This window comes from Dromiciops gliroides, chromosome 1 (genome assembly GCF_019393635.1).
Source record: "Dromiciops gliroides isolate mDroGli1 chromosome 1, mDroGli1.pri, whole genome shotgun sequence".
Taxonomy (NCBI): Eukaryota; Metazoa; Chordata; class Mammalia; order Microbiotheria; family Microbiotheriidae; genus Dromiciops; species Dromiciops gliroides.
The window spans coordinates 652,516,568-652,540,744 of NC_057861.1; the positions used below are offsets into that span (position 1 = coordinate 652,516,568).

At 33.6% G+C, this 24,177-nt stretch overlaps 2 protein-coding genes across 7 annotated transcripts in view; one reads left to right on the top strand and one right to left on the bottom strand.

The window, feature by feature from the left end:
* Nucleotides 1-22,796, top strand: part of SNAPC3 (small nuclear RNA activating complex polypeptide 3) — a 50,072-nt gene extending 27,276 nt beyond the window's left edge. Inside the window, exons 8-12 of one of the 2 annotated variants that reach the window (XM_043977128.1) lie at nucleotides 3,889-3,996; nucleotides 6,315-6,815; nucleotides 7,500-7,603; nucleotides 18,004-18,109; nucleotides 21,886-22,796. In XM_043977128.1, coding sequence (XP_043833063.1) covers nucleotides 3,889-3,996; nucleotides 6,315-6,462 — 256 coding nt within the window. In that variant the 3' untranslated portion in view covers nucleotides 6,463-6,815; nucleotides 7,500-7,603; nucleotides 18,004-18,109; nucleotides 21,886-22,796. Of the gene's footprint in view, nucleotides 1-3,888; nucleotides 3,997-6,314; nucleotides 6,816-7,499; nucleotides 7,606-18,003; nucleotides 18,110-21,885 lie in introns of those variants that run through there. The other variant, XM_043977127.1, reaches the window with a different exon arrangement.
* The window catches only part of PSIP1 (PC4 and SFRS1 interacting protein 1), a 30,509-nt gene continuing 14,342 nt past the window's right edge, over nucleotides 8,011-24,177 (bottom strand). For 4 of the 5 annotated variants that reach the window (XM_043977122.1, XM_043977124.1, XM_043977123.1 and 1 more), the window contains exons 6-16: nucleotides 22,882-22,944; nucleotides 19,408-19,522; nucleotides 17,709-17,784; nucleotides 15,635-15,863; nucleotides 13,448-13,566; nucleotides 11,770-11,825; nucleotides 11,260-11,330; nucleotides 10,911-11,012; nucleotides 10,596-10,809; nucleotides 9,901-10,012; nucleotides 8,011-9,528 (exon numbers count right to left, since the gene is read on the bottom strand). In XM_043977122.1, the coding sequence (XP_043833057.1) occupies nucleotides 9,468-9,528; nucleotides 9,901-10,012; nucleotides 10,596-10,809; nucleotides 10,911-11,012; nucleotides 11,260-11,330; nucleotides 11,770-11,825; nucleotides 13,448-13,566; nucleotides 15,635-15,863; nucleotides 17,709-17,784; nucleotides 19,408-19,522; nucleotides 22,882-22,944 (1,218 nt within the window). In that variant the 3' untranslated portion in view covers nucleotides 8,011-9,467. Of the gene's footprint in view, nucleotides 9,529-9,900; nucleotides 10,013-10,595; nucleotides 10,810-10,910; nucleotides 11,013-11,259; nucleotides 11,331-11,769; nucleotides 11,826-11,849; nucleotides 12,657-13,447; nucleotides 13,567-15,634; nucleotides 15,864-17,708; nucleotides 17,785-19,407; nucleotides 19,523-22,881; nucleotides 22,945-24,177 lie in introns of those variants that run through there. The other variant, XM_043977126.1, reaches the window with a different exon arrangement.

A 24,177-nucleotide genomic window follows, 5' to 3' on the forward strand; every position in this document is an offset into this window, starting at 1 on the left:
AAAGAACTCTTGGGAGTTGATGAGTTTGCTAAAATAATGTAGAGAGAAAAGGGAAGAACCTTTGGGAGACAGCCTTGCGTAAGATGTGAAAGATGCTTAATGATTCACTAAAGAAGACTAAGGAGTGGTAAGACAAGTAGGAGAAGTAAGAGAGGGCAGTTATCAGAAGAGAAGGGAGTTTTGAGGATAAGTAATTTGTTAACCATGTCAGAAGAAAATTTGTCTAATACTTGTGATACTCTGAAGCTAAGTGTATTATATTGACAAGAGTTGCCTTGCAGTAGAGGGCCTCTACTACCTCTGGCTCTCTAAAAACTTAAGATTTCTTATAGCTAGGAAACCCTGCTGATGTCAGGTAGAGTGAAGATGATTGTGGTGATTAGGTCTCTGAGGACTGGACTGAACTAACAATCAGGGGACTCAGGAAAGGTTTTACATGTGAGGTGGCACCTGAACTGATTCTTGAAGGAAGCTAGGGATTCTAAAAGTTGAAAGTGAGTAGGGAGAATGTTCAAGGTATGAGGAACAGCCTCTGCAAAGGCAAGGGTAAAGGATATAGTAATTGGGAAATACACTAGAACATAGAGGGCATATAGGATAGTAAAATGAAATAAGACTAGAGAGGTAGGTTGGAGTCAGGTTGTTGAAAGCTTTAAAAGTTGGAGTGAATTTGGATTTGATTTTAGCAGCAATAGGGAGCCACTGAAGACTTTTGAGTAGAAGAGTGACTTGTGCTAACTTGTGTCTTATTTTAGATAGAGGATACGAGACATGAGTAACTATAAGCAGAGAGACTACCAGCCAGTGCTAGAGTGAAGACTAGTTAGACTATTAATGAAGGTCCTTATAGAAGAGGTATTGTGACAGTATAATCAACAAAACATGGCAGCTAGGTTTGGGGGTTATGAGAGAGGAAAGTGTTGAGGATAACACATTGTGAAAGCTGGATAGCTGGCAGGATGGCAACTCCCTTAGTAGGACTTTGGAGGTTTGGAAGGAGGACAGGTACAGTGGGGGAGACAATGAGTTCTTCTGGGGACATGTTAGATGTGATTTCTTTAAGACATAAGGGCAGGCAAAATCTAGTTTAGGAATTTAAGGAGAATACGTAAGGTACTCTGGGTACAGGGTCTGTGGATGGCAGCAGGAATTCTAAATGAACTGTTTTATGTGGACAGGAAGTTCTGGTGGAACACAAGAGTACATTAAGAAGAGTATTGTTTTGACTAATGTGGAAATATGTTTAACATGATTGTACATATATAACCTATCTCAGACTGCTTGCTGTCTTGGGGAGGAAGGGGAACAACATTTGAAATTCAAAATCTTATAAAATTGAATGTTGAAATTTTTTTAATGCTAATTTTAAAAAGAGGAGTAATGTTTAAGGAGCCTGGAAAGTTGGTTGGAGCCAGTCGTTGAAGAACTTTACATTTCATGCTTTTTATTTGATTTTAGAGCCACTGGAGTTTCTTAAGAAAGGGGAGTCATACAGTCATACTTAGACTTTAAGAATATCACCTTGGGAACTAATGGGGAAAAAATGCACAGGAAGGTGAGCTAGCTGTACCAAATTTGAAGCTATACTATAAAGTGGCAGTCATCAAAACTATTTGGTACTGGCTAAGAAATAGAGTAATGGATCCATGGAATAGGTTAGGCACAGGAGACACAGTAGTAAATGACTGTAGTAATCTACCATTTGATAAACCCAAAGACTCCAGCTTTTGGGATGGGAACTCAGTATTTAACAAAAACTGCTGGGAAAACTGGAAGATAGTATGGCAGAAACTAGGCATAGACCAATATCTCACACATTATACAAAAATAAGGTAAAAATTTAGACATAAAGGGTGATACCATAGATAAATTAGGAGAGGAAGGAATAGTTTACCTCTCAGATCTATGGAGAGGAAAACAATTTATGTCCAAACAAGAGATAGAGAGTATTATGAAACTCAAGATGGAAGGCTTAGATTACATTAAATTTAAAAAGGTTTTGTACAAACAGAAGCAATGCAGCCAAAATTAGGGAGGCAGAAAACTGGAAAACTTTTTTTTTTTTTGGTGAGGTAATTAAGTGTCTGACGCCGGATTTGAACTCAGGTCCTCCTGAATCCGGGGCTGGTGCTCTATCCACTGTGCCACCTACCTGCCCCTGGAAAAGAATTTTTACAGCCAGCATTTCTGATAAAGGCCTCATTTTTAAAATATATAGGGAACTATATCAAATTTATAAGAATGTAAGTCATTTCCCAATTGAGAAATGGTCAAAGGATATGAACAGGCATTTTTCTGATGAAGTCAAAACTATTGCCATATGAAAAAAATTTTTAAATGACTATTGATCAGAGAAATGCAAATTAAAACAACTCTGAGGTACTACCTCACAACTGTGTGATTGGCTAATATGACAAAAAAGGAAAATAAACGTTGGAGAAGCTGTGGAAAAATTGGAACACTAATGCATTGTTGGAGCTGTGAACTGATCCAATCATTCTGGAAAGCAATTTGGAACTATACCCAAAGGGCTATGGGACTGTTCATACTCTTTGATCCAGTGGTACCACTACTAGGTCTGTGTCCCAAAGAGACCATAGAAAAGGGAAAAGGACCCACATGTACAAAAATATTTATAGCAGCTCTCTTTGTGGTGGCAAAGAATTGGAAATCAAGGGAATACTCATTAATAGGGGAATGGCTAAACAAGTTGTGGTATATAAGAAATGATGAGCAAGAGGAGTTCTGAGAAACCTGGAAGGACTTATATGAACTGATGCTGACTGAGAGGAGCAGAACCAGGAGAACATTGTACACAGTAACAGCAACATTGTGTGATTAACAATGGTGATAGACTTGCTCTTCTTAGCAGTGCAACGATCCAAAAACAGTTTCAAAGAACTCATCATAGAAAATGTTCTCAACATCCAGAAAGAACTGAATTATGAATGCAGATTGAACCATACTGTTTTTACTTATGGACTTTTTTTTCCCCTTCTTTTTTGAGGTTTTTCCCTTGTGCTCTTGATTCTTTTTTCATAAGATGACTAATGTAGAAATATGTTTAATGTGATTGTATATACAACCTATATCAGACTGCTTTCCATCTTGGGGAGGAGGGAGGGAAAGGAGGGTAGGAGAAAAGTTTGGAACTAAAAATCCAGTGAAAACAAATGTTGAAAACTATCCTTATATGTAACTGGAAAATAATAATTTTTTTAAAAAAAGAATATCACCTTGGCAGCTTTGTGGAGGATGGATGGAGAGAGAGACTTGTGGCAGGGAGATCCATTAGGAGGTTATTGCAGGAGCCCAGAAGAGAGGTTACAAGGATCCAAACTAGGGTAGTAGCAGCAATAGTGGAAGGAGATGTATTTATGAGTGTTTGTGAAGGTAAAAACATATGGTGAATGATTGGATATGTAGGTTGAAAGAATAATGGATAGAGGTTTCCAAAGTTGTAAATCTGTATGATTAGAAGGATAGTTTATGTAAACAACAAAAAATATGCAACATATATATAATATATTAATAATAAATATAAATCTATATTTGCTCTGAAAGTTTTTATACCAAAAAGATTTTTTCTTTCATTTTTACCATTACTAGTTTTTGTCTACATCAGTTTTGTATTTAAATCTTTGTAAAAATAAATCATATTCTGAAGTCAGGTTTTATAGAAACTAGATTTCAGCAAATGTTGAGGATCCCACCTACCATTAAACATTTTTGGTCTTAACATTCAATGCTTATAGGGAAGTTCTCTTACATATTGGTGTCAGTAAATAGACGAGTAACATGAATAGTGATAAATGAGAATGTGAAGGTAGGTTATATAACACTTTGTCTCTTAGTAATGCCCCAATGTGTTCTTCCTTATGCCACAAGGCTTGTACATCATGATGACTGCTTGGATAAGACACTTTACCCCCTACTCACCAAGAAGCACTGGTTATGGACCAGGAAATGTTTTGTTTGTAGAATGTACACAGCCAGGTAAGTGACCCGTTTGATTGTCTTTTCTCAAATCTTAAGATTAGTGGTTGGGGACATGAATATTCTGACCCTGTATAGGAAAATGGAATATCCTTTGTACATGGAAAAGAAAAGAGTATTTAATACATTCTTTGGGTACTTGAAATTTACTTTCCTGATTAATCAGAATTAATCAACACAGCAATGGAAAAACTATTAGAATTAGAATGGTTAAGATTGTGAAACACTGAAAAACTTAAAAGGGGGAACAGAATTTCCATTTTAATCCTAGGAAGAGAACAATGGAAAATGGCATCTTACAGTTTCTAGAACTAAAAGAAACATTATAGCTCCAGAATTTTTCAGAAAATGAAGCTGAGGTCCATAAGCTTTGATTTCCTTTTCTGAAAATTTCATGATTGTATCCTTTGACAATTAAAGGGAAATGGCTCTTATTTTTTTATACATTTGACACAGTTCTATACTCAGTATATATTTGGAAAAGGAGGCTTTTATCAGAGAAACTTGCTATAGAATTTTTTGCTATCACTTCATTGTCTCTTACCTTTTAGCACAAGTTTTGATGTTGTCTCTTAAATTGGTCTGGTTTTGCTTTTGCTTTGTCTTAGATTGTGATTGCTAACTTTGCTTTTTTTCCTTCAGCTGAAGCATATTAAATACTGCTCCCGCTCTTTATTTTTAACTGTTTGTTTCAATTACATTTGTTCTAAAGACCATTTTATGGGTTGGTTCATCATTCATATGATTACTAATAGTGAATTTCCCTCCATCTCATTTTCTGTTTCTTTTATCTTCTTTCCCTTCACAGAAGTCTGTTTTGCTTCCAACCACCGTCTCTCTTAATCTATCTTTTATTGATCCCCCCTTTCCCCTACATTCCTATACACAACTGATTAACTGATTGTGTTTGTATATATGTATTGTGTGTGTGTGTGTGTGTGTATCCGCCTCTTTGAATCACTTCCAAAGAGTCAAGAATTGTCTGCCACCCCACCTCCACCTCATTTGCCCCTCTACTGTAAATGTTCTTCCTAGTGCCTCTTTTATGTGAGAATATTTTCCCTATTCTACCTCTCCCTTCCTACTTCTCCCAAAGCATGCCTCTTTCTCATACCCTTTGTTAGCCTGTACTTCACCCTTTTCACTCCACCAGTTTAATCTTTTCAATAAGGCATTTTGACCCTATTCTCTATAGAATTATCTTGCTACAGAATAATAGTTTTTTAGAATTAATATGATCTGTTAAGCTGTTAAAATTTTAATTACCCAAATATCCATTATTTTTTTTTTTACTTTTGGGGGGGACGGGGCAATGGGGGTCAAGTGACTTGCCCAGGGTCACACAGCTAGTAAGTATCAAGTGTCTGAGGTCGGATTTGAACTCAGGTACTCCTGACTCCAGGGCCGGTGCTCTATCCACTGCGCCACCTAGCTGCCCCCTTATCCATTATTTTTTAAAGCTTTTAAATCTGTAAATGCATTGTACTTCAGTGCATTATATTAACTTCAAATTTTAAATTCTAGGTTAAGTCTTTTTCTAACTATATGTATTTTGAATACACATCCAGCCTCTGTTTTACAAAGAGCTTATTGCTATAGTGCTAAAGTATAGTGCTAAAGCACTATAACATTGCTGTTTGGATACAGGACTTTTACAGGATAGATATTGAATGCTTCTGTATGGGTGGGGCATTTTTTTTCCCCCTTCAGGATAAAATCCTCTCATGGTGAGTAAAGGTGACATGAAAAAAAAAGGAGTCATGTAAAAATTTTAATTGGGGGCATTCTCAACTTTTGTAGTCAGTTTGATAGGATATTTTACCATGGCAGTTTTGATTGACAATATAAACATAGTGATAATAGCAGTTACATAGTGCTTCAAGGTTTGCAACACTTTACAAATATCTTACTTGATGTACAAGCATGGTTTTATATTGAATCTTCTCTGTTCTGCCGTGTACTTGGAAAGAATGACTTTTTAGTGAGGCAGTTGGGGTTAAGTGACTTGCCCAGGGTCACACAGCTAGTAAGTGTTAAGTGTCTTAGGCCAAATTTGAACTCAGGTACTCCTGACTCCAGGGCCGGTGCTCTATCCATTGCGCCACCTAGCTGCCCCAAATGAATGACATTTTAAAGGTGTTTAATAAGTGCTATTCTTTTCCCCACTTTTACATATTTGTAGAGGACCATGCCATGTAGCTGCCTCTTCAATGAAAAAAAAATATATTTTGCTAGTAAGAGGATCCTATAGTAGGGGTTATCACCACTCCATTATTCAAGATATGAAATATTAATAACACTTTTTCTTTAAACTACAGATGGGTAACCAACAATGACTGCTTTGCACCAGAGGACCCCTGTTTCTTCTGTGATGTTTGTTTCCGAATGCTCCATTATGATTCTGACGGCAACAAACTGGGGGAGTTCCTTGCTTATCCTTATGTTGACCCTGGAACTTTTAACTGAAGACAACTACAGACTTGCTCTGTTGAATACCCATGGTTGTTTGGAATGGTTACAGTACTTCTCAGAAATGTCCATTTCTGAACATCAGGAACATCCTAGGCAAAAGCATTTGCTTTAGAACTGGAAAGCAATCTATTTGACTGTTGTGATAACTCATTTAGCTGTTCATTTTATTTGGTAGCTTTTTTCTTAGGCTTTCAAATGTTTGGGTATTTGATATATTAAATTCATAGTAGTCTTTATTCTAGTTATATTTCTTTTCTTTCTTTGAGCTAACTACATAGTGGTCAAAATTAGACCCACTTAAGATTACTTCTGTGACCCAAGAAACTGGACCTCAAGAGAAAACAATGGTGAGTATATTTCAAGTATGTGGAAGAGATTGGGGTGGGGGGATAATATTTTATCAGAAATAGTTTCAGGGCAAGTCTAATTAGTTCCATTGATGTTTGATTGTATATAATCACTTAGTGCCCCAGGAATTATGAAAGACTTGAAATGGCAGAACTTACTTGAAGTAGTATGTGGTTTAGTTGTGGTTGTCAGTGCAGTTTCATTTGATTTTCACTAAGATTAACAAACGTGTGGTGGGGGCAGCTAGGTAGCACAGTGGATAGAGCACCGGCCCTGGATTCAGGAGGACCTGAGTTCAAATCCCGCCTCAGACACTTAACACTTACTAGCTGAGACCCTGGGCAAGTCACTTAACCCCAATTGCCTCACCAAAAAAATAATAATAATAAACTTGTGTGGTTCTGATGCCTATCAATATTGAAGATAGATTTTATGTCCTTATTACAAGTAACTTGCTAGTTTTCTATATCTACCCTTGGCTTAATCTTTTTTTTTTTGCCCAGGGTCACACAGCTAGTAAGTGTTAAGTGTCTGAGGCGGGATTTGAACTCAGGTACTCCTGACTCTAGGGCCGGTGCTCTATCCACTATCTGCTGCCTCCCCCTTGGCCTTTTTGTATGTAGAAGCAGGGGTACTATCTTGAGTTTTGAAAAATGTACAAATTCTTGTTTTCTTTTCTCTAGGTTATCTTAACTATAAAACTGAATTTTACATCTGGATGTTTGGGAACAACTGTAGTCATCAATTATACCACTGATTAAGAGAAGCTCATCATACATGTGTAAAGGTTGGTGATAATATTGAACTTTCATCATGTTTTCCCCTAATTTGGATACCCACATAATCTTTTCTGTGTACCAAGCTTGCATTGTTTATTCTTCTCTTACCACCCTAACAATATACTCAAAAGTACCAAGAAATGGTACTGTATTGTAAAAGTTTGATTTATAAATGTTGATACCAAGTTACCGCTTGTTTTGATTTATTTTGTTCTATAAAACTTTGGGCTACAAAAAAATCTGGGCGAGAACATATAACTTCATGCAACAAAAAAACAAGTCTAAAAATACATAGTGGTTAAGTAGGAAATTCAGAAATAGTTCTCCTACGTTCTTATAGTCAAAAGATGAGTGGTCAGCTCTCAGGTGAGAAATAGATTCCTTATTAGAAAAAGTAGGGTAAACAACATACTACTTCAGATTGACAAAATTCTTTAATCAAAAATGGGTAAGTTTACATTGACACTTTGGATTAACTACAATAAATCTGGTTTTTAGAAAATTAACTTAGGAGCATATACTGGCACATATATAGCAATATTCCAACAAAGCAATATAATAGGTGATACTCTTAATTTGTAACTTTTTGTCTCTTGAAAGTACTTCATAGAACGTCTAAGACAAAATCTATACAAGTTAACCAGTGTATTCTAGCTCCAATTGTGGAAATGTCCACCAAAAAAAAATTTTTTTGACATGCTTTCTAAAGTAATTGAGAAGTCCTGAAATATATATGTAGTTAAAAAAGTGTTCAACCTAAAAACACTGTCTTTAAGTATTGCTGTTGCTTAAACTAGTCAACTAATATACTTTTTTACCAGTAATTTCTCCTCATTCACACTTTTACAACATGAAGTGCCTTTAAATTTTTTACTTTGGGGGCATATTTACATGTTAACTGAGTTTATATAGTCCAACATTTTTCAAAATTGCTATTATTTATTTAAATCTGGAATACCTCATATTAGAATACTTTTGTTCTACAAAAGGGAGCACTCCCTGTCATTAAGTGCCTCCAATATTTCCACCTAATGCTAAGGTTCATTTACTGATAAAAAATCCCATAGATTTGAATGTTCCCACTAACCACCATTCTAGATTGCTTTCTCACTGGATAATTAATAACCCTTATTTATCCAGCTTCATTCATAAAGCTATGCCCAACTACTACCAAAAAAATGAGAGAAAACGCACGTGATTTTTACCTGTTAAAAAACAAAGCTGCTACTTCCCAAATTGCCATCTGGGTTACCCAACTGCTTAAAAAAAAATAAAATAAAGGCATCACAATTCAGATTGTTTCAAAGCAGGAAAACCTGGCAAATGGAGTTTGGAAGATTAATACTAATTTCTATAAAAGGGAGTGAATGAGTATTCTTACACAGAAGTAACATTTTTAGCTACTATAAAAATGCTCAACTTCTACAAAAACCACAGTGAAAAGACAATCCAGTAAATACAAGATTTGTAAAAACTATGCACAAAAAAATACCACGGTATTTAGGAGCATGGGAAGAGTTTATACAGGTGGCAGTTAAAAAAAGTAACTCTTGACCACCATTAACTACACATTAAACATACAATAATCAAAAAATATACTACAACTATAACTCTTGAAAAATAAAAGCAGTTTAACGTTTCCTAAATGGATCTTTTCTCCCCCAAAGACACACACTTTTACTGTGTATATAGCGGTTAATACTGCACAAATACAATCAGCAAGAATGTTTACTTTTAAAACAAAGATAGAAATGGGACTGTTTCCCCTTTAAACAAGTTTTTAAACATCAAAACCTATGCTTATAAAAATTACTTAAAACTTTCAGCAGTCAAACTTTTAAATGAAAAATGGTGACAATCCTCTCTTCATAATTAGTTTTCTACTGTTGAGTCCTTTGGAAGTTTTTCAGGCTCCCTCTCTTCACTGGATGTTCTAAAAATTGGGGGGGGAAAGCAAAGATCAGCACACACTGAACCAAAGAATCACAAACAAAACAAATTAACTTTTCTCTAAAAGGGAAAAAAAGTATAGCATAGTGGCTGACATTCAAATTATATAATTAAGCTAGTTGTGACTATTGTTGCCAAAGGAATTGTCCTCTATATATGCTTAGTTGAGGCAAAGGATCTTCAGACATGGACATAGAACCATATGTATTCCATGGAAGATATAGAACTCACAAGTTGGATTCCTGTTAATATAACTAACTACTCCTTTTTATTTAACTTGTTCCCAAGAAAGAAAAAATTTTTTTTAACACAAATTTGGGGTTAAGACATGCTAAAAGCCAATAAACATCCTCACTTTTTCTTCATGCTGGCTTCATGCCTATCTTTACTTTCCTCATTGCTTTCTCCATTGTGTTGTTGCTGGTTATTGTCTTGAGCATCCGATCCACCATTCAATGTTTTTGAACCTTTTGAAATGAAATACCTTAAAGTCACATTATCATAATTTAATAATTTTTTTCTCATAACTTAAGTAGGTTACCTATACTTAATGAAAAGCTTAAAAATAAAAAATCTTAACTTTTCTGAAATTTCTGCTGCTTTTACATATTTACATCAGAAGTACAATGGCTGGCTGGAAACAGTATATTTTTTCTTGCCCACCAAAACTATGGTTATGTTCTTCCAAGTCAGAGCTTTCAGTAGTTAAAAATCTTATCTTATCGACACAAAAATGAACTAAGAGGGCTAAGAGAAAATGACATACTGCCAGAAAAACTGAACACCCCTTTTCTATCAGATGGTTACAAAATAATGATAGTTGCACAAATCTAAGAACTGGACAAACTCACCTTTAGGTGGAACAACAAAAAGCACGTGTGAGCACGTACACCCATACCCCCCCCCCATCCTCCAATTAATCCCATTTAAGTGATTCTAATAGCCTGTAGAAGGCTCAGTTCACCCACTCTATTATATCACCTAGCTTTACTGAACTACAAGTAACATGAGAGGATCTGGATCACAGATTATTAAGGAATCACTACATACCTGTTTGTTCCTTTTCTAGTTTTTTATTTGGACCTTTCTTTCCCTGTTCTTTCGTTTTATTGGCTTCCTCATGTTGTCTTTGTTCAGCAAGTGATTTATTCAGCACTTGTGTAATAACAGAATCTCCTTCACCAACTAAAAACATGTTCTTAAACTTGTTGTATAGCATTGTAGATTTTTCCATAATAACCTGACTAACTTTAAAGCGCCTTATCTGGAAAGGATAAAGAAATATGTTAGTAATCACATTAATCTACCTATAACATTCAAAATAATAATTAGAGCTAAACTCAAGGAGAAAAACAAACTGCTTACTTTCTTTAATGTTGTAATCATCTCTGTGTGTTTCTGTGCTTGTTGCATGGTGACCTGAAGTGAAGCAAGCTCATCAAGGGCCTCAATACATCTGTTTACATCCTTTTTAACAAAAGACAAGTTTTAACATTGAGTTTCCCCCGAACATGTAAAATTTTAGTAAAACCTAATAGTCTGTGATCTGACTAAATTGAATCATTTTAAACTACTCTTCAAACAGAAGTGTTTTCTTTGATATCTGACTTTTTAAATTGACAGAATTATCAAAAACCCTTCATATCACAATAAATTCTCAAACTACAGTAGATACCATGCTTCCTCTATTTTATAATTACCATGATAAACTTACAAGATTATCAATTTTGAGGGAGTTTTTAATTTCTGCGTGTATCCTTTGAAGTCGAGAGTCCATTGATGTTTCTATTAAATATTTAGAAAATAATATGAATGAACATCTGAGCCTTAGTCAAAATATTTCACAATTTTAAAAGATATTAAAGTTAGGATTTATTGTTCTAATAACTTAAATTAACAACTTATAAATTGCAAAAGCTGCTTACCAATCACACACAAAATGAGCAGTGTCTACCTTCCACTAAGGAACTAGTTCTTATTAGTGTTAACTCTGCTAATGAGAATCTCTTTTCCACTAGTAGATTAATAAGTTTTATTAAATGTCAGTATAACAAATCACCCAGTCATTAATGATTGTGTTTAATTTTGATAAGAGCCACACACTTCCCCCAAGTGAACCTGATGTTTCAATTTACACAAAAATCTATTAAGAAGCCAAAGCAGAAAAAAGTTTTTTTAAAAAGTGTCCTGGTAACACACAAACTACTAGGTTCAATATACTAACCTCGTTTCTTCTCCACTTTCTTAACTTCTGGCTTCTTGCTTTCGTCTTTATTCTGCCTATCAAATGTTAACAGAAATATTTTACAACCTTGCAACTTTGTAATACATCACTCATCAACTCTTCCATTTTTAGTGTTCAAGATGATCTCATAAAAACCAAACTTCAAACTTTAAGTTTTCACCGTCTGTATTCATAACATTTAATATACAGGTCCAATTTATTCTAATCAGATAAGGGGTCTGGAAGATTAAAAGTGGTACAGAACAATTAAATGGCGTCTAGGTTTAATATCATTTAGATGAAGAGAATATAAAGTCTCAGTACTATGTGCTACATCATTATTCTTTGGTTATTCAGTTTTAGGTGAAATACCATTAGTAGATTTTGTATATTTCACTAAAAATCCAGTACCTTGAAATTCAGTCCACATTATAAGCCAATTGAAATACACAAGAACAAAGAGATATTTAAAAACAGCTTTTAAAAATAATCTTTATTTTTAAAAGTACTTGAACATTATCATTATACAAATCTAAGGCTTTATCTTGGGATAAAAAAAGAGCGCAACTGCTAACATACTAAAAGATTTCAACAGAAAAAACTATTAAGGGGTACTAGAACTAATTTTGCCAGTTCAAGTTCTCCTTAATGTGTAGTGTTGTGTACCCTAAGAAAAACTGTGACAATTTTAATTCAACAAAATGGTAAAGTCCTCAACTTTTTTTAAATTTAGCAATCTGGAACAAAATTCTTCCATCGGGGGGAATAAATTCAGTCATCTGAGTGAGATCTTCATCTCCTGTGCTCCACTTGCATTCTCTTTGTAGAAACTGGATTAATGGTTTGAGCCCCCATTTTTTTTTTATTGTAGATTACAAGCTGATTGGCTGGGAATACAATACAATAAACTTTATTTTGCATAATGCTTTATTTCCTCCCCACCTGAAATGCTTTACAGAAACAAAAAGCTATTTACAAAGTTGTTTAATAATGATGAAAAAGAAACACATGAGAATTATGACATTGTATTCAGAACATTTAAAAAGCCATGATGTTAAACAGTGAGAGAAAAAGTTCAGAATCAATTTGCCATGTGGCACTAGGGATTATTTATTATTCATTGAAAAGGTTTCCAAATATTTTTATCACTGTCCTCTCAAAGAAGCAATTGTGTTATACATTAATTACCAAATATCTTTTCTACTTCAATTAACAGCAAGACAGATTTGGTTTTCTCTGTACATACATATTCTATCAATTTTAATACTTTTAAATTTTAAGTATTAAATTTAAGTACTAATCATCTAGTTAGAATCCCACCTAGCTGCGAATGAGTAAAGGTTTTACTTAACTCAACAGTTTCCAATATTCTGGCATATTTATTATTTGCCATGGGATGGTGTGAAGTAATGAAAAGAAATACCTGCTGAACGCATTCAGCATTAGATAACTAATAAACAAATGCGTGAATAGTAACAAAAACAATGTTCTCTTACTTAATTGATATGGTTTATGACCTATTGAATGCCATATTCCTGTCACTGCAAAAATGGAATACATAACTGAGGCATAGACAATGGGAAAAAAGTCATATTTGCAAGAGCTTACGTGGCTGCCCTTGTATAAATCTTCATCCCTAAACACAAAGAAAAGTAGGGTAAAAAACCCAAACACTTACGATTCAGCTTCCATTTGTTCTTCTTGCTTGCGTTTTCTGTCTGCTGCTTCCTTCTCATGTTGACCTTTTATTATATTCCTTCTATGAGGAGCTTGAAAATTTCTTCCTCCTTTTCTCTTCTGTTTCATTTTGAGAATTAAAATGGGAGATTTCTAGTTACTGTACGCACAATCTCGATTATCAAATAACACCACCGAAAAATATGGCCAAGCAATAAGCTTATGTATTTAGCCTCTGCACAAGCATCAAGATTCTTGACAATTCTAATAAGTGGCATTAACATTTGCATAAAATTACAGACCTAGGAATCTTAGTTATTCAAAGCAATGTCTTATGACAAACTGAAATAGCCTAAAGTTTACTAATGATCTGTTTTGACCCACTTTGTTCAACACATATATAACAAATTCATGCAAAAATTATGCAGATTTCATAATTTCCAATAGTAAAATGATAGACCATATTGGCAAAAATGAAGGTTCCAACAGTGTCCATATCATAAATATTACCTCAAAAGCGTTAAAGTATTAGCAAAAATCTGACAAATAGATTAATGGAATGACTTTTATTAAGTATTATTTTATAATGGTAGGTAGTGATTTATTTTGTCCTGAACTATGTGGGAAAAGGCAAGAACGTCATAATTCTGTTTCTGTACTACCCGCCCCCCAACCCCCATACCCACTTCTGGGTAAAGTATAAAAAATAGCTATAGTGAAAAAGAACACAGAACACCTAGCTGCTTTTGAGGACTTGAAGTCAGAGATCCAAATGAATGATATTACTTAGGTACAGAAAGAACTAGCAGACATAATTGGTTCCTATATTAAGGAAGCTTTTTCAAAGACTGAAAAAAATCAAATGGATCTAGTTTTCAAAATAAAACCAGTAAGCTTGATTAGGACAAGTCTCCCCCAATTAGAATGTGAATGCTGTTGGCACCAAAATAAGCACTTTAAGAGCTTCATCAAGGATGGATCATGCCAATGCCAATTCCTTTTTTAGATGGCAAAGTCGAGAAAAGCTATAGATATGGTTATCCTAGATTTTAACGTATTTGACTGAAGTCTCTCATTTTTCTTGTTAAATACTGAGTTCCCCCCTCATTGGAGATCTTCAAACTAAGGTCCTTTCCAATTTTTTTGTATTTCTTTTAAAGTTTCTTCTCTCATTGGCAAGAAATCATCTTAGATTTTACACCCCCCCAAGCTAATGGTTATAAAACTTTAAAAATATTAAAAAAATGTTCTTAGCTAACAGGCTATTTAAAAAGTACCCCAACTGAGACTTTCCTTAGTTGCTGTGTTCTAATCTACTATGGGTGGGAAATACTCATTAAGAAACTTGCAGTCAGGGGCTTATGATTATCAATGTGTGAACTCTCCACCAAATTCACAATCCTCAACCAACCTATAGAAGGTAGTCTGGCAGTTATTAAATATCAAAGGATTTGATCCTAGGTTTTCCTACTTGACATGTACAAAGCACTTTAAAAACCAGAAACGGGGGCAGCGAGGTGGTGCAGTGGGTAAAGCACCAGCCCTGTATTCAGGAGGACCCGAGTTCAAATTTGGCCTCCAACACTTGACACTAGCTGTGTGACCCTGAGTACTTGACCCTCATAAGCCGGCAAAAAAAACAAAAACAAAGAATTATTGGGGCAGTTAAGTGGCACAGTGGATAGAGCACCAGCCCTGGAATCAGGAGGACCTGAGTTCAAATCCAGCCTCAGTCACTTAACCCCAATTGCCTCACCAAAAAAAAAAAAAAAAAAAAAAAGAAACCAGAAACTACTATATAATTACTAATTCTAATTATTATTTCTGATTCCAAGTGCCATACTCTATTCCACTATTAAGTTATGTTCTGGATGCTAAGAAGCCTTCTGGGTTTACAACCTGATTTAAGGGCATTTTTCTTAATATGTGAAGTGGTTCATTCTTGTAGTAAGTGACATGGTCTAAGTTTAAGGCACTTTTATATTCACTAAGAATTTCAGGAAAAGTCTTTCATAATTTCAAATATGTGTGAAATGAGAACAGATTCAACTGACAATTCAAATGTATGAAAATTGTTTTGAAATTCTATTTCAAGTCTGTTTCAACTTAAATGTTGAAGTAAGGACTTTTTAATAAGACACTTAAAAACATCCATTTGAGGCAAATAATTTTTAGAAAGTAAATCTACCTTTTCACCTTCTTGATCTTCACCCTCATCTTCAGAATCAGAGGTCGATACAAAGCCTGCTTTTGTTGTAGTTTTCCTTTTTGGCTCAACTTCCTTCTTCCCTTCCTTTTTATCTGGCTCTTTCCTTGGCTTATCTTCTTCCTTCTGGACCTCTTCATCCTTTTTCATCTGCTTTTTTGGTTGCTTTTCATCTTGACCTTTTTTTTTACTTTTATCCTCTTCAGTAACACTATATTAATAGTATAAAATTACTGATGCGAAGTCAAGTTAATCATATCAAGATTTCCTAATTTAAAGCATCTTTCAACAAGAAGTGATTTAGCAGTAAATTAGATGTTTTATTCAAAGTGAAAATCATCACTTTAGATTAAGAACTGTCATTTTGAATGGGTTATACCCTTCAAACAAAACGAAGTATTCTTTACAATCCTCTCTTCCTAAGTACAAGTAAAAACGTGCATTGCTTGGGAAAAATAAATGGTTATTCTTTGCTTCCTAAGACATATAAGTAAAGTGCTCTCACCAGTTAGGTGGAAAAAAAATTACATATTCATAGTGTCATACAAGTAATAGGTGCTAAATTAATTTGTGAATTGAATGTAGCATGATCTTCATAACTCAAAATAGGTCACCAAACTTTCACACTTCCTTGACCAACCTTTACGTCAATAAGCTGCATAGTACAAGATTGATAATAAAGTGGCATTAATGTTTGCAAACAAAAAAATTACATAAAAGCTAGAAAAATAAAGGTGCTTTGTTCAGCAAATTTGTAATAAAAAAATTACCCAGAATGTGATGTAGATTTTGTATTATTACCAAATCTGAAAAAAAGGAAAACCAGATACTTGTAATTTTCTACCTATTTGTGGATCTTAGTTTATGGGCACATAACTTTTTTCATATATTTGTCAGATTACTTTGGGTAGTAACACCATCGAATTTTTAAAAAATATTCAAGAGCTTCAAACCGTGAAGCAAGACTTTCTCTAGAATTTAAGTTATTCCCCACTAGTCAAGACAGCCTAAAGAGAATTTCAAACTTTTCTGTAGAGACATAAACCTATTGAATAGAAAGGGTATTATTAAGTCCTATAGAACTTTGAATTTGCATCATAAAGTGAAGAGTTCACTCATAGCAATAAAAAATGTTTTACATACCAAAAAATTATCTTTAAACTAAAATATGAATAAATGAGCTATTATAAATCACTACCCTCAAATGTGTTTAAGATCAAAAGGTTGTCGGAACAATATTCCATCTATTTTCTATAGCTGAGCAATCAAAAAGGCTATTTTGAAATGTACTTACGAATCTATTAAAATAGTATAAATAGGAACTAAATTACCCAATTCAAGTCAGGAAGTAACAAGGTAATTGATTTTAATTTGATCTCCCTTTACCAATAGGTAAAAGTTCAATTGTTGCTTTTTGGACTATTCTAAAATACTTAAATGAATTTCCTCCACCAAATATTCAAAAATATTAAAGGAAAAAGGAACATCTAGGTGACACAATATTACAGAGCATGAAGTCTGTTACCAGTTTTGTAACCTTGGGATGATATAATAGCACCTATTTCCCAGGGTAATTGTGGGGATCAAGTGAGATATTTGTAAAGTGTTTAGCACAGTTCCAGTTACACAGTTGGTGCTATACAAAAAAGATAGTTTACAATAATCTTAGTTTAAAACTATCTTTTCTTGTTTATTAGGCATTCTAAAAAAGCTACCAAAAATAAAACCACACTTTTTGCATTTTATACATACCAACGTATCACTTGAACTTGAAAATGTCAAAGTTACTTTAATACTTTTATGTTTAAATAGTACTTACAACTTCAATCTTGGTCTAAGGTAATATAATAGAATAATAATAATGACCTGAAAATACAACAAATTCTTATCAACATTCCCTTCAGCAATTTTTATTCTTCCCAAAGCAGACGAGAACAGTGAATATTCTGAATAGATGTTCAAAAGAATTGTGTTAGCTGTAAAAACTAGAAGAAACTAAAAAATAAGCATACTCATTTAAAAGAAATTACATCAATAATGTTCAAAATATACTCACTTGTCATTGTCTGAAGTACAAGGCGGTTTCACCATTTTTGGTCTCCCTCTTGGTTTTGGAACTTTTACTTCTGTAGCTAACATTCACATAAAAAGACTAAGTTAGCTCATACTCACAAGCTTTCCCTTTAAGTTATACACTAATTGAAAAAGTACAATATCATATCTGGTTGTTTTATTTATTATGGAGTATTACTGGTAGATACTAAAAAAAATTAGGGCTATTTTAGGGCACTAAATTAATGCAATGCCTTTTGGAAAGAACTGTCTTATATAACATGATTTTTCTCTTTCAGGTAAAAGAATTTAAAATTGTGTAAATAACCTGAAAAATTAGTATACATTATCAAAATTGAAAAAATGGAAATCATTTTCCTACTTGAAAAAAAGGGACCTTTATAAGTGAGTATGAAGTTTTTTGCTAACCTAGAACTGATGTAAATTCCTATTCATTTTGTAACTTCACATTTCTGTGCAATATTTTTATTTCAATTACACGTGTAGGGGCAGCTAGATGGCGAAGTGGATAGAGCACCGGCCCTGGATTCAGGAATACCTGAGTTCAAATCTGGCCTCAGACACTTTACTAGCTGTGTGACCCTGGGCAAGTCACTTAACCCCAACTGCCCCACTAAAAAAAAACAACACACACACACACACACACACCCCAAAAATCAATTACATGTGTATTCTGTTATGGTTTAGTCAAGTGGCAATTTCTACTTTTTCCAAAATATGATAGTGAAATGTTAACAATATCTATAACACATACATCTGTTTTAATATTGTAATTATACGATCATTGGAGAATATGAAACCATATTTTTATTTAATTTCCAAGGATAGATTATATCTAGACATTACTTTGATACGAATTAAATGCTAGAATAGGAATTAGAATATAAAGTCCTAGTGAAATTTTCTTCTTCCTAATTTGAATAAACGTCACTCCTTTTCAGAAAGGAGTAGTAAAGCATCCTTTGAACCCTTTCAACTATTTTTCTTTTTTTTTAGTAAGGCAATGGCAGTTAAGTGACTTGTCCAGGGTCACACAGCTAGTAAGTGTTAAGTGTCTGAGGCCCGATTTGAACTCAGGTACTCCTGCCTCCAGGGCCGGTGCTTTATCCACTGCACCACCTAGCTGCCCCTCAACTATTTTTCTAAATTTCCTGTGTTTGTCCATTTTTATTTTATTTTTTATTTCTTCTGCTTCATTTTGCCCCATTTCCTCTTTTATGATCTCAAATAGGACAGATCTACTACTCTCTATATATATATACATAAAAAACACATTAACAAAAACAACATAAACACAATTATTTAAAGTAAAAAAGTGAATATTACTCAATATTCAAGGATTATATAATGAATCACAGCTTTGTGATGAAGCCAATCATATATTCTTTTTTTAAAAATCTGGCATACAACTATACATATTTCTAAGACTCCACTCTTAACGTTATTAGTTTTATTCAATTCCCAGATGTAGAGCAAAACTCATTTTAAATTACACTTGCTACCCCCTTACATTAAACACCTCATTATTTGTTTTACTAGTTAGATGAAGGTTTTTAAGCTGTACCACAGATAAATAAATACCAATGATTATGACTTTAAGGAGGAACAAAATGATATATGTAATCAATTGGATTCAGGTAGTGAATTTGATAAACAAGGCTATCAAGTATCAGTAAACCTACCAGATGGTCTTCCTCTTTTAGGACTCACTTTTGGAGATACAGATGTTGTTGCTGTTGTTGCTGTTGTTGCTGTGGTCACTATTCCTACCTCCTCAGTTTCTACTTGCTTTTCTGCCTGCGTCACAAAAGATTAACAGAGTTGGATTGTATTCCCCAAAAAGTAGGCTTAAAAAGTTTAATCCATATATATAGCATGACACATATATATTTCTGTCACTCCTTATGCATATATGATTATGGCTTCTATAGAACTTTTGTACATTTTTTCATACCCTACTGTGAACTAGTATACTAGGTCTGCTTTAAACAAACTACACTAACATTACTTTACTTTTGTTCTCTAACAATTTTTGAAGAATTCTGATATACACAAGAAGCAATTTTCATTGAACATCTTAGACTCAAACACTCATATATTTTATACATGAAGAAATATTCATGCAAAACAGACTATTAATTTGATCAATATATGCAAAGAATGAAATATCTAAGTTCTACTAACTCAGAGATAGATTTTAATGGGGTTTATGAATTTGGATTAGAAACAAATGACATCTTAATTATTACTAACCCCCACCTGGAATTTAGCATTTAAAAAAAGTTAAAACTCTGCTTCTAACCTTTTATTCCTAAGAACTTATTTGGATTGTCTTTAATTACTGATTGGGTAAGAGCTTCCAATTCAAAGTGGGCAGAGTAGGGAAAGGAAGTATTAATTCACTAGACACTTGCTTTCTTTTCAGTCCAGCCAACAAAGTGGTAGTCCCACTGAGATGGCAATGTTGACCTAAATGAATGTTGAAAATTGTTTTTATATATAATTGGGTAAAAATAAAATACTAAAAAATTTGTTTAACTAATGGCAATATTTACCTGGAAATGATCTTTAAAATCCCCAACCCTTTTAAAGAAAACCCTTTGAAGCTTCTGAAGATGAGGTAAATGTTCCAAACCATGAAAAGCTCTAAACTGAGTCAAGTTATTAAGTTCTAAGAGTAGCATAATATAGCCTTTCCCAGCCATTTTCTCAGACAAGACAAGAAGCTGATTCATCAATTCCTCAAGGTTAGACTAGGCACCTTTAAGCAGATTAACATTTTGGATTTGAAACTTTTCATGTGAAATTGCTACAGGGTCATGGCTCAAAAAAATTTTGTCCCAATACTATAGTATTAGAGGGGCATGAAGATCTATCAATCAGATCACTAATGCAATACCCCACAAACAGTCCTCTTCAGCCTACCTCCAAAAACTTTTTATCATGCCAAAAAAAAATGGCAATAACTATGTTTATATTTTGAAACATTAATACTAACAGTTTCTCATTAAATCAAGAATACAAAACCTTTGCTACAGGAGCCAAACATTTCAGAGGATAAGCATTTGTTTTCAATTTGCTTTAAAAATCCTTAGCTTGGGCAGCTAAGTGGTGCAGTGGATAAAGCACCGGACCTGGATTCAAGAGGACCTGAGTTCAAATTTGACCCCAGATACTTGACATTTACTAGCTGTGTGACCCTGGCTGGGCAAGTCACTTAACCCCAATTGCCTCACCAAAAAATAAATAAATGAAAACCCTTAGCTTATACTAGAAAGTAAATTTTAAATTACTAATCAGAAAAACTAGTTATGAAATATCCAACTAAAGAGTCCTTTTCTTTGTAGATTAATCCTATCTCTACAACTTGATTTTCATTTGTAAAGTACAGTCGATCTATTCTTTGTATACAAACTTATTCAGAGGCAACGTGGTTGAGCAACTCTGTTAACCAAAAGTTATGTTTAAAGGCACTATCAAGTTTGAGAACTCAAATCTAGCATCTCTATTGTTTAACGAGTTTTTTCCAGGACTACTTTATCTTTATAAAGTAATATAGAAAAACTTCTAGCCCTCTCATGATTGCTAAACTACAACTTTCTTATGATCTATTAACAAAACGACTTCAAAATGATAGCACTATTTTATGGTGTAATAAATACTATTTTAAGGTTTAAGCGCTTATAAAGCCTTTATGATGTTTGAGCTGGAAGTTTATAAAATGTCTCCATGTTGTGCTGTGTGATTTCACTGGCAGAGGGAACACACAGCTGGGGAAACCTCAACCTAACAGTCTGGGCCATCTCTATCCACTGTCACATTGCCTCTACAAATTTGTTTTTAAACAAAAAAAGCATTCCTACTTAAAATGCTTTAAAAATTTAACTAAAAAATGTTTTTAAAAATTCAGGTACCTAGCCAACATTTCTGAAGATGTATCAGGCAAGTTGTCATACATTTTGTAGCTCCCAGAATCATAATAAGCAGAATGTAAAATTCCAATATATAAATAATATAGATCTATGTATATTGTTGGGTTACTAATATAAAAGGTAGCTTCATTTTAAAAGTATAAGTAAAAGTATTTTTCAGAATTCTTTTTAAGTTCAAAATATGAAATTAACAAAATTAGGTTAATCTATTTGTTTGCTTCCTTTTAGCTGATGTTGGAATAATCTATCAATGAAAATAAAATTCACCCTCCCGGCATTGAAACAGTAACTATTAAAACAAAAATTTTGCACTTTTTGAATGCTATTGCAGAAATATTCTGACAGTTAATTGTAAGCTCCCTAAGAACAAGGAGGATTGTCTTAAACTCCACTGGGTTCCCCTTGAAATATAATGAATGTGGGTGAGTACTTGAATATTTAATCAATTGATTCCATAATTCACATTGGATTTTCCTTTATTCCCAGCACATTAACAAACCAGACATTAAAAAATTCACAAATGCATTAAATTTACTTTTTTTGTTTCAGAGGGTATGGTGAAAATTAAGCCATTTCTTCTCATGTACCAAGTGTTTAGTTCAAACTGCTAACAGAACCATGAAACTAGAAAGCATTAAAATAGAAGTCTGACTGCAACAAATGGCTTGATTAATCTTAATAAAGTCATAAATCTTGAGAAAGGTGATTGTAACCATATGGATCATAAAAATTTCCACATACATTATAGGGTTCACAGAAACAGATGTGATATAATTAGTTCTAAAATTATAAAAAGCCATTCAAATACCTCCAATTACTTTAAGTACAGCCAGCTGTCAAATATCCATGTACTAGGAGGCAGAAACAACTTGGATAACTGAAATTCAAAGATGATCCCAAAATGTCATTTCAGTTAAGTGTCTAAAATAAAACAACATTCTACATTCTAAGTGGATACCCTAGAACAGTGCTGTTGAATGGACTGAAAACAAGTGATAAAACTGTTGAGTTTTACCTCTTTTCCCTACCCTGCCCACTGTGAGCTTGAGGTGCAAAGAAATAGCCAAAAAACTGAGCAGGAGAAATGAATCTGGATAATATGAAACTATACAACTGGCCCCTGAAAAATCAAGTTTGAAGGAGAAGTTAGAAGCTGAATTCAAACCAAGTTCCCTCCCAATACAATTTAAAAATCTACTTGATCCTTTGAGTCAGTGATATTACCTTTCTCTTTCTTCCTCTTCTAGCAGCCTTAGGAGTGGTTATGTCCATTGTTTTAGTCACATCCTAAACAACAAATAAACATTAGTGCAAGATATGGAAACCTCAAAAATTAACTTTAAAGGGTATATACCAGAACCAAAGATGTATTTCACTTAAGACCTGATGTTTTTAGCCTTCCTAAATAACATTAAAACTTCTGAAGTTACAACATGAAAGTAACCCTGCCCTTGAAATTAACACTTAAAGTGCAGTTACATGTGATAACAGGAAATCATATATTAAAAAGCCTTACTACTGAAATGAAAGCTAGATAGAAATTTTCATTTTGATCTAATCATATTTTTGCTTATTTCACCAGATTTCAACTATTGCAAAATGTGTAGCCTTGCCTAAAAGATATTCATTCCTCTTTTTTAAAAAGTGGGGTTTTTGTAAATTGAATTAAGTGGCAGTACAGCAAAATCCTCTTCTTCCTCCTTTCATTAACTGAGACCAACAAGTCATTTTAATCTCTGTGGCTCAATTTTCTCATGTATAAAAATTAGAGTGGATCTAAACGACGTTTTTGTTTGTTTGGGGTTTTTTTGGTGAGACAATTGGGGTTAAGTGACTTGCCCAGGGTCACACAGCTAGTAAGTGTCAAGTGTCTGAGGCCAGATTTGAACTCAGGTTCTCCTGAATCCAGGGCTGGTGCTCTATCCACTGAACCACCTACCTGCCCCTCTAAATGACTTTTAAGGTCCCTTTCTAGCTCTAAATTTAGGACACTTGGAAATCTTAAATTATAGAAATTATTCTCTTTGTTAGAATGTTAAGTGGTTAATGTATTTTGATAATTCTATTATATAATTGATAACACACCAAAATTGTTTTTAACAGGCAAATATTTCAGCAAAGAATCTGTATTCAGTATCATTTTCGTAAGAAAAGGATTTTTAAAAAAGATTTGTTTGTTAAACCTTTTTCACATAGTTTGAATGCTCAAAGTATCTTATGGAAATATGTGTCTGACTTTATAATATTCATCAATAAAATTACTGTTTGTGTTAATTTCACTTAATTTCTCAAAATCACCTCTATTCTGTAAAATTGATTAACTCTAATTGATGATTTCCAAGAACAAGAGGGTTCCCATTAGTGCACATATAACTGACATTTAGACCAAAGAACTAAGCTCACTTATTCTCATTATACTTTACAAATTACCCATTATGTGCAAGGAACTGTATTAATAGTCTCTGGAAATAAGAATAAACACCACTATGCTCTCAAAAAAATTACAAATTTTGGCTTGTT